We start from the raw sequence: 10,460 nt of genomic DNA, 5'->3' as shown, positions 1-10,460 counted from the left end.
TGCTGATGTTAGGAAAATGTTAGAAAAATTATTTGATTTGTATGAAGCAAAATACGGAATAGGTCAAAAAGAATAGGGAACATCGACATCAAGAAGCAGTTCGGGGCCTAAAGGCATATCGTGGAGCTTCTTGAAGAAGAAAGAGAAAACATTAGGATCGTTATCAACACAAATGTCTACCAAACTGGTAAAATATTTTGAATCAAATTTTGTAATCGATGACAACAAATTGGTCATCTTATAGTGGTGGAGGAGCAAGACCGATCGTTTTCCAACACTGTTCATAATATCCCGTGACATTCTGACAACTCTAGTGTCATCAGTAGTATCAGAGCAAGCATTTAGTGCAAGCAACCAAATTCTTGATGAGAAGAGAAGCATAATGTATACATATATCTTGGAGGGGCTAATGTGCGTTAAAGACTAGGAAGATGCTAGAAGACGAAAATAATAATATACAGATGATTCAATTCAAGAATATTTTTCTAACTTAGACATAACAAAATCTTCTGGAAGTACTTAGATTTTGTAATTTAATTATCTTAAAATACTGCACTTTTTTTTCTTTCGCTAATATTTTGTCCTGATCTTCCCATGAGTTTTACTTGGTAGGATTTTTAATGAAACAGTCATTTATATGTACTTATTCGTATTATCTAAATTCAATAAAATAACATCTTTTAAAAATATATGATATATTTTCTTTTTTTAATTAAATATTATAAAAAAATAAAAAGGTCAGAGCCGGCCCGTAAAAGGCTTGGGCCCGGGCCCAATCCTGATCCTTATAGATAAGAGTTTGGGCCCGTACTGGGCCTGAGAGAAGGCACAGCCCTGAACTGTTCAACGCCTTGTTTGGCACGGCTCAGGTCCGTAACGAGCCTGGGGTCAGACATTTCGTGATGATCCGGCACGTTTGACACCTCAAGACTAATGGAGAATTTATCTCTTACGTCGGCACATTGCAATGTGGACGTGGGAGCTTGTTTCGGGTTGCGTGCGCGTCCTTTGAGCTTTTTAGTGCGAACTAAACCGTAAATCAAAAAACCAGTGTTCATCCACCGAGTGTAAAAACTGCGAAGCAAAAAACTTGATCGAAGCGAAAGAAGAATGTCCGGAGGTATCGCGCTTGGCCGTCTCGCCGAGGAGAGAAAAGCTTGGCGTAAGAATCACCCTCATGTTCGTAATCTTTCTTTATTTCTGCAATTTCCATTTCCTCTCTTTTCGTCTTCTTCTTCCTTCAAAATTTACTATTTATTTTCCTTCTTTCTTGATTTCTAGGGTTTTGTCGCCAAGCCTGAGACCGCTCCTGATGGGTCCGTCAATTTGATGGTCTGGCAATGCATAATCCCCGGCAAGCCTGGTGTCAGTTCTCTTCTTCTTCTTCTTCTTCTTTTAATCGCGGCATTTTTGTAGTTTCAATCTTTTTTTTTTTTTAAGGAAAGTTTCGATCTTTTTTTTTTTATTGACTGTCTGAAATTTGCATATATTAAACTTAGAGAATCACATTCCCTTCCTATTTTTGGAACATCCACTCTTTTTCTTGAATGTCTTGATTGGCTGTCTGAAGTTTTGTATATCTGTGTCATTTTTATCTTCGCATTTTTTTGGAATGTTTCCATGGTTGACCAATGATATTCCCAAAATATTTCACCTTTTTTGTAGGGTCAATCAAATAAATGATTAGATATGTTTTAAGGGAAGAATAGTGTCTTTTAGATAATTATGGGCTTTTAATTTGAGTGCATTAATGTGGACAAACACACAAACATAAAAAATTCTACCTGTTGTCGTTTATGAACTTTGTTAGTTTCTGCGCGTTGGTCTTTATCATGTTCTGCTTTTGTAAATAACCCAATAAAGTTTACTTGCTTTCAAGGACTAATTGCCTTTTGACCGATTTATGAACCCAGTTGCTATTTGCATTTTCTTTACTCTTTTCGTACGTGGTTGGACACTGGTTGTAAGTTTACAATATTAAGGTCAGAATTGATGCTAATTAATACCCGCTCACATATTATTTGCTCCTTATCATGTTGTCAAACAGGTGTTTCATTCTTTTGAAGTTTTAATATATAGCGTTTCTTTTTTCTTTTTTATTGTTTTATACCACATTCCATGGGATTAAAAAAATCCTTCCAATTTCCTATAGTTATACCCATAGGCAATTGGATAGCAAGATCTAGTAATGTATATTTCATCGCAAAAGAGGGAAAGCTGGCGACTTGACGAATTTCAGCACCGAATATTGCAGACTGATTCCGATTCCTCTTTTGCGTCAATATCATTGATGTAAATGTTGCTTTCTTTTCGTCCTTCATGGTTGAAGTGCCTTATTTGATGTGTATTTACATTCTTAATGTTGCAGACTGATTGGGAGGGTGGGTATTTTCCACTTACGCTTCACTTCAGTGAGGATTACCCCAGCAAGCCCCCAAAGTGCAGATTTCCACCGGGCTTCTTCCACCCTAATGTCTATCCTTCTGGAACTGTGTGTCTTTCGATCCTCAGCGAGGACAGCGTAAGCAACTGCTACAACTCAATCAATATTCATTTGGAGATTATATTGCTGCAGAATATGTTCAGTGTCATCTTGGAAATTACACTTTTGTCCTCTGTCCAGGGATGGAGACCAGCCATTACTGTGAAACAAATCCTAGTCGGCATCCAGGATTTGCTAGACCAGCCTAACCCGGCTGATCCAGCACAAACTGATGGTTATCAGCTCTTCATTCAGGTCATTGCTTATATGCCTCATGATAAGTTATGTCGCTGCTTATGATTCATGGAAAGGAATAGCATTTATTCAAGTATGTTTTTGGCCTAATTTGCAGGAACCAGTCGAGTATAAAAGAAGAGTGCGGCAGCAGGCGAAGCAATATCCACAAATCATCTGATATGTGTTTATGCCAATGTGATTGACTTATTTTATCAGTTGAAATCTCTTGCCTAAGGCTATATTGAGACTTGACCATCTATCATAAGTAGGGTACTGCACTACTACTAGCTCTTATTTTATTTTTTTATTTTTTTATTTTTTTTAATGCATGCTTACAGCTATAGGCGATGCTGTTGGTTTTGGATATGCTATTTGAACTAGTTATGATTTTGGAGGAACCCCACAACCTCCCGAGCTAACAGCCGAAAACACCAGAATTCTCTACAAATCTCATGCCCCTCTCCCTAGCAACTAAATCCCCTATTTATACTATCCTTAAGACTATTGAAAAATACTTCTAAATACTAGGTTCCTAACATTACCCCCGTTCTAAAGAATCACCTTGTCCTCAAGGTGAAAATTAAGAAATAAAATTGAAAAATAACATCTAAATGATTGAGAACAAAAGGCTTTGTTAGTTCCTCGATTTGAGTAGACATCTTCAAATTGGAGCCAATCAATTACTTTCTTCTTCATCTTCATTGTATCTTAGAAAGCAGCCACAAAGTCCACCAATTCAGTTGGAGCCCCCTGATCAAGCTTATCAATGACCATAAAAGCTTTTGACAAATCCATCATTAAAAAGGAAGTTTTCTTCTCAGCTAACTAGGTCTTCATCCTTTCAGCCTCTCTATCACCAATTGCTTCATACTCAGCTACAGACTTACGATACCCAGTCATAACTGTGTTGGAATTTTGAGGCTCAACCACCATTGCACCAGAACAAGGCCCAATATTGTTGTAATTACAAGGTCCAACCCTAATCATGCCAAAATCGACCCAGTTCACTCTTGAATTACGAGGCCCAGTCCACACTTTTGGGAACACAGCCCCCAAATCGCTAACGGTGGCCTTAATAGTTCCGGAATTCCAAAACCATGCCTTACCTTTGCTGGAATCAACCCCAACCTTGATGGAAACAACCTCAACAGTGTCAGAATCATGAGACCCGCTCCAAATTTGGCCAGAAGTTTCGAAAACAACACCAATCTCACCGGGATCAGCCTTTATGGAGTTGGAATTGCGGGACTCCACTACAATCCCGCCAGAAGCTGCCTCCCCATCACCGGAATCAACCCCTTTCACGCCAGGATCGTGAGCCCTATACAAACAGCAGCCAAATCGTCGAGCCCAGCCTCCGTCGCGCTAGAATCTGTCTCCGTAGCACCGAAATCAACCCCTTTCACGCTGGAATCGTGAGGCCCTATCCAAACAGTAGCCAAATCGTCGAGCCCAGCCTCCGTCGCGCCGGAATCTGTCTCCCCAGCACCGAAATCAACCCCTTTCATGCCGAAATTGTGAGGCCCTATCTAAACAGTAGCCAAATCGTCGAGCCCAGCCTCCGTCGCGCTAGAATCTGTCTCCGTAGCACCGGAACCAACCCATTTCACACCGGAAATCGCGAGGCATGGTCCAAACCGGGCCGGAATCAGCCCCAACCGCGACCGAACGTTGAGACCCAATACAATGCAAATTCTTCGAGTCTAGCCTCAGCTGCGTCGGAATTCGCCCCATCCGGCTCAGATCTAGCCCCAATCTTACTGGATCTTTGAATTTCAGGGTCAATCGTGTCGGCGTTCTCAATTTTGGTCGCTGATCTGTTGCTGTTTGCCACAGTTCTGGCCGATCTGTTACTAGATCGTGAAGAACCGCTCAAGTCTTCGTCAGCCTTGCGCGATCATGGATCTCGTCGCACTTTCTCCGGCGACGTTCGTTGACTTTGATGTTCTAGATCCTGTCGCGCTGGCTCACCTCCACACAACGAAGCCCTAAGTTTTTCTCTCAACTCAAATAGATAAACCTTAGGTTCTGAACTCACGGGCTCACCTCTAGAAACCTTGAGATTAGCTCTTAGAGCAGCCCTAAGTTTCTCTTTCAACTCAAAGAGCTCCATGGTTCGTAGATGCTCTGATACCATTGTTAGGATCATGGACTCAAAAGAAGTGATAAATTAGCAAGAATTCAATAAGGATCCGACTAATAGTTTCTTTATTGAATATTAATCAGTTTAATACATCTGTGAGCTCAAGCGGAGCTCCCAATCGGCAAGAATGGAAAAATACAAGAAAATAAAGATAAAGAGGGATTTTCGAGGAACCCCACAACCTCCCAAGCTAACAGCCGAAAACACCAGAATTCTCTACAAATCTCATGCCCCTCTCCCTAGCAACTAAACCCCCTATTTATATTATCCTTAAGACTATTGAAAAAGACTTCTAAATATTAGGTTCCTAACAATGTAAATTATAATTTTCCCAGATGGAAATCACATGAGATTTTGGGCTTTTTCTATTTTGCAGGCTTAGAGGCAGTTTGGTAGTGTTGTAGATTTTGAAAAAATTATTTTTAGATGTGCTGAAAGAAAAAATAGTTACAAAAAATATTTGAGTGTTTGGTAAAATTGTAATTATACAAGTGTTGTTGATTCTAAAAGCAGTGTAATATCGTTTGGTAAATTGTGATGATGAATTGATGTGAGTAGTTAAGATGACCATAATTAATAATCTTAAATTAATATATAAAGTAATTAATAATTGATAATTATTTAACAAATAAAAATGAATATATTAATAAGATAATAATAATGGATAAATTATTATTAATGAGTACATTAGTAATTAAACTATTGATAATTATAAATTAATTTACTAATTAATAGATTATAATCAACATAATATATGATTGAGATATTAATTATTTATTTAATAACTTATTATTACTTGTTTTATTGTTAATATGTTATATAATTAATTTTTGACAATTAATCTTTAACTAAATAAATAATTATTATTGACAAACTTAATAGTAATAAATTAATATTTAATTAATAATTAAGTAATTACTATCTATTTATTAGTTATTAAGTATATCTATTAATATAATTAGTAATTAATAATGAATTATTTAATATAATTTTATTGATAATCATTAATTGTACTATACTGATTCTCGCATAATTTAAAAACTAAAGTTGTTTTTGAGTTGTTTCTGATTTTAGCTGTAAATTTTTCAAAAATACTTTAAAAATCACTTTTTATGGTTTTTACTAAACACCATTATCAATTTCTGATGACTACAGAAGTAATTTTGGGCTTTAAGAAGCGCTTCTAAACGCACTCTTAGTTCAACGACTTCTTGGGAGTGCAGTCAGAAATACATCCTTAGTAAATATGCATTTCACTGAATCTTTATTTATGGTCATGAATATTTCATGATCGATTTAATTAATAAAGGATATTAAAAAAAAACTAACTGATACGCGATAAATTATATTTTGTACACATGGAAACCAATTTTAATTGGTTCAAATGGAAAACGAGGAAAATGTTCCGTCTGTCCAAGCAGAACACTAATGCAGCAAGGCTCAATTACTCTCTTCTTTACAGAATAACGTGTTAATTAATTTATTAATCTTCTTTACCTGAAATGCCAAATTTACCAGTTGAGTATGAGATATGAGTCACAATGGGGGGATTGGATTTTTTTTTTTTTTGAAAAATATAAGTAGGTTGTTGATATTCTTCTTCTTTAGACTTTATGCATATGTGCGTTTTTTGTTTTATTTTATTATTTTTCTTGCATTGGTCACATGAGAGTTGGTATTGATTCATGCACCAGTACAATATGATCACCACATCCTTCCCTTTTAAAGGCGTATATATACGGTCAACCTTGTACTGCCAGAACATGCAGCGCATCAAACATTCCTCTCCTGCAAACTTGCACGATGATTTTTGCCTTCACCTTTGGCCCACCTTAACAAAGATTTGACAGCAAAATTTGGTGTTCTTAATTCTCTTCCTTTATTCTGTTTCCCTTTTTAACTTGTCATTACATTATAACCTCAGGCCCATAATCCCTGAATTTGTACTTTTGTTTTGCATTTTTATGAAGAAACTCTTGAAGCAAATTGAACCGTACGCAATGATAAGCATGCTTTTAAGCTACCACAGGTTGATTAATGCTAGGTTTGCAAAAATGCACGCCAGATCCAGTTATGCTGGACGTGGTTTTAATAGAGTAAATTTCAAGTTTTAATTAAAGCACTATTAAAAAAAAAAAAAAATAGGAAAACAAAAAATGTCTTCTTCATCTCTATACCATGTCACCTTCAATTTCATTACATAAGAACCGCATAGTATTACACCTTGAATGGACATTAGCGCTGTTTATGTACAAGAAAATACATTGCATGCCAAAAGAAGAAAAATCAAATGGTGAACGAAATAAAAATTTTCCGCAGTGTGTATGAACCTGTTTCTATTTCCTATATTTCGGTGATGAGTGAAGTAAACCAATCAAAAAGGGCAAAGGAGGAAGGAAAAAAATAAAAGAAAAATCACAACAAATACAAATGCAAGAGTAAGTAGTACAGTAGTTTTACCCTCGGCATTGAATTTTGTTGATGATGTGTTTTCTAAGACACTACGTTTGGGGATCTTCCGCAACTGTCCAACACAATCTCAAACAAATCTGCTTCAGACTCTTCGTCAAAGTCCAATGCCCTGTTTGGATTCCCCTGATTCTGGTTTCCTCTTGTTGTACATCTGTTAAGCCACTGAGAATCTATTCTTCCCATTGAGAAAAGCTCTTTGCTGTCTTCATATCCTAGAGCGGGCGAATTCGCCACGGGACCAACAAAGCAAGGATTTGGGGTTCTTTGGGCATTCGCCGGCGGATATTTGAACATACTTTGTCCGAAATTTACAAGAACCGAAACGTCGTCGTTTGCAGCCAGAGTTGGATAAAGGGGTGTCCCAAATTCCTCTGATTTGCAATGGACTACATGTATTACTTCCGAGTCTACAGTGAAGAATACTTTCTTCTGCTTTGGATCGAACCCGCAACCGATCACCTTGTCTGTTCTTCCCCATTCCGCCTTTTCGGATGCAAAGACGAGTTTGATTCCTGAAAAAAAAAAAAAAAAAGAGGACAGAAAATACACCATTAGTCTAGATATGGAGTATATTATGGTAACGAATTATTTGGTCAATAGCTCCAAAAGTTTTCGAGATAGAAATGAGGATGGTACAACTAAATGGGTCCATTAATTCACTTCATTCATGCTTTGAGAAAATTTTCAAAAAGAAGTAATTTAGCATTCATGTCTGACTTTAAGTCAAACGTTGGTGGACCTTGCTCTTTATAAACACCTTCATGGTGTTGGAGATCTTTTAAGCCAAAGATTATACTCACTGTAAAATAAGAAATAAAAAACATAACCTTGCCACTTTTCCTTTTTCTTCAAACTTTCACAAGTTTTCACCACTTTTCCCTTGGTTCACTGTCACCGAAAATTGAATGCTATAAAAAGAAAAATAAAAGAAACTCATGAATTACCGTCAACAAAGACCGAACCGTCGGAGTTGAATCCAATGCTGCCGAGATAACTTCCGGGCAGCTTCAAAGGAAGAGAGCCACCGGCGGTGAGTCCAACCGATAACATTACTCCCTCATGATCATGAGCTTTCCCGTCATCTAATTTACCACCAATCTTCAAGTCCTCAATCTTGTTAACTCTATTACTACGGCCATTAAAATGGACCAAAGACTCCGAATTCGCTCTCGCATTAGAATTCTCTTGTATGAGCTTCGTTTTCTCCCCTTCCCTGACCTTATTATTACCAATAGAATCATGTTCTTCTCCTCTGCCGCTACCACCGCCGCGACAATACAAGACGGTGATCTCGAAATAGGCCTCTTGTGGGAAGGAGGAATTCCCCAAAGGCGGGCCAGGCAAAGGCAGAGCCGTCCTGATCACGGACGTAGCAGCCGCGGATTGACTTCCAAAATTCAAGGCTTTTCTCAGCCCCGGATTCAGCCTTATCTTCTGCATGAAATCCGCCGATTCCTGGCATATTTCCCAGCTCGTTTCCGGCTCAGATTCTCTCCGAACATCGCCGCCAACAGCGCACAAACCCAACAATCTTGCCGAGGATCTCGTTGACGCGGTCGACGACGACGACATGTAGCCCGTGAAGGCGAAGCGCGACCAGCCGTTCTCGACGGCGTCGGTGATCAGAGACGGGTGGTCAGCCCAGCTGAAGAGAGGCTTACCGGAAACCCCACGTCGGAACATGTAGTAGTTTCCCTTCTGTTTGGTGTCGAAATCGATTTGGAGCTGGTGACGAAAAACGCCTTCTTGGTGAAGCTTGGTGATCCCGGATTGTAGTCTCTCGGTTCTGCTGTTATTACTTCTTGTTGGCTCCATAACTTCCTTATCAGGTTTATGGAAATAAAATCTCCATAGTAACAAGATGAAGATGATTGAAAAGATTCCAAAGCAGCCTATGGCCAAAATCACATGTATCGTTTCGACCATCTCTTCTTCTTCTTCGTCTACTCTGTGGATTAGTTATTATTATTATTATTATTATTATTTTTGTCTGAAGAAAAGTAAAGAGGAGAAGATTTTTGAGGTTTTTAATTTTATGGGGAAATTTGTTAAGAGGAGAAGGGAAAAGGAAGCGTGGACTAAGACTAATTCAAGAAAGGCAGGAGTAAGTGGGAAAGAATGTTGGAAACGAATACAGAACAGGCATAACTCCTGCTCTTAGATGGCACCCTTTTATTTTTTTGTTTTTTTGAAAGATAAATAATACAGACTTTTTACTCTTTCCAATTTTATTAATTTGGACCGACTTCTTTCGTCGTTAGAAAACGTGGTGGTTGATTTCAGAGAGAGGGAGAGAGAGAGATGCATTTATTTTTTTGATGTAATATTTGTGTCATATGCTTCTTTAGGAAATAATATTATGTGTTTTACTATTTTTTTATGTTGGTCCAAATTTTGTTTGTTTTAGATGGCTTCTACAGTCAAGTCAATAACAGTTTTTAAGAATGTTATTGTTAATGGTGAATTCACCAACAGAACAATAATAAATTTTTAAATGATTTGTACGAATTAAATAATATAAAATATAATTATAATTGGAATTTAAATAAGAACACATAAAATTTATAGTGGTTCACCTTCAATTCGAGAGCTACGTCCACTGCGGGGTGGAGAGAAATTTCATTATCTTTAGAAAAATTACACTCATTAATGCTCAAAATCAGACTTAGCGATTTTCTAAATCATAATCTCTTATTTATAGCTTAGGTCACTACCCATAAACTTTTTCTATTTGAATTTGGGTTATTTTTCTTATCTTTTGAGGCAGTTTCTCAAAAAATATAGATTACAATCATTTAAGATGAGTTCTTTATTTAAATTTCATATATTTAGTTTACAAATAGTAAATTTTGGTGCAAGTCTCAAAAATCTCATCTCTTACATAGTCAACTTTGTAAATGCTTTCAGAAGCTTCTTCGTCTACAATTGCGGATACGATCAGCTTCATGTTGTTCTTTGTATCCTTTTAGAGCAGCCGACCTCCTTCATATGTTTTACACTTTTTTTTAACAGTTCTTCGTCTATAATTGCGGATACGGTCAGCTTCATGTTGTTCTTTGTATCCTTTTAGAGCAGCCGACCTCCTTCATATGTTTTACACTTTTTTTTAACAGTCGACTCCTAAGA

General features: G+C 37.3%; 2 protein-coding genes across 2 annotated transcripts; one reads left to right on the top strand and one right to left on the bottom strand.

Annotated features, from left to right (window-relative positions):
* Window positions 1-897: 897 nt before the first annotated feature.
* Window positions 898-3,136, top strand: LOC112091258 (SUMO-conjugating enzyme SCE1-like). Its single transcript, XM_024164418.1, has 5 exons — window positions 898-1,179; window positions 1,282-1,365; window positions 2,369-2,521; window positions 2,624-2,737; window positions 2,835-3,136. The coding sequence occupies exons 1-5, from the start codon at window positions 1,111-1,113 to the stop codon at window positions 2,895-2,897; spliced, it is 483 nt and encodes a 160-aa protein (XP_024020186.1). The 5' UTR covers window positions 898-1,110; the 3' UTR covers window positions 2,898-3,136.
* Window positions 3,137-7,088: 3,952 nt separating this feature from the next.
* Window positions 7,089-9,383, bottom strand: LOC21392227. The gene is made up of 2 exons (XM_024164417.1): window positions 8,279-9,383; window positions 7,089-7,846 (listed from the first exon to the last, which is right to left on the bottom strand). The coding sequence occupies exons 1-2, from the start codon at window positions 9,258-9,260 to the stop codon at window positions 7,356-7,358; spliced, it is 1,473 nt and encodes a 490-aa protein (XP_024020185.1). The 5' UTR covers window positions 9,261-9,383; the 3' UTR covers window positions 7,089-7,355.
* Window positions 9,384-10,460: the final 1,077 nt, after the last annotated feature.

Source organism: Morus notabilis, unplaced genomic scaffold, assembly GCF_000414095.1.
Source record: "Morus notabilis unplaced genomic scaffold, ASM41409v2 Scaffold523, whole genome shotgun sequence".
Taxonomy (NCBI): Eukaryota; Viridiplantae; Streptophyta; class Magnoliopsida; order Rosales; family Moraceae; genus Morus; species Morus notabilis.
This window is presented reverse-complemented; position numbering and strand designations above follow the sequence as displayed.

Bases quoted from the DNA above. Each gene is read 5' to 3' on its own strand.
- LOC112091258 (XM_024164418.1), top strand. From the start codon at position 1,111: ATGTCCGGAGGTATCGCGCTTGGCCGTCTCGCCGAGGAGAGAAAAGCT. The intron at 1,180-1,281 runs GTTCGTAATCTT...CTTGATTTCTAG, and splicing joins GGCGTAAGAATCACCCTCAT to GGTTTTGTCGCCAAGCCTGA. The intron at 2,522-2,623 runs GTAAGCAACTGC...TCCTCTGTCCAG, and splicing joins CGATCCTCAGCGAGGACAGC to GGATGGAGACCAGCCATTAC.
- LOC21392227 (XM_024164417.1), bottom strand. From the start codon at position 9,260: ATGGTCGAAACGATACATGTGATTTTGGCCATAGGCTGCTTTGGAATC. The intron at 7,847-8,278 runs GTAATTCATGAG...TTTTTTTTTCAG, and splicing joins CGGTTCGGTCTTTGTTGACG to GAATCAAACTCGTCTTTGCA.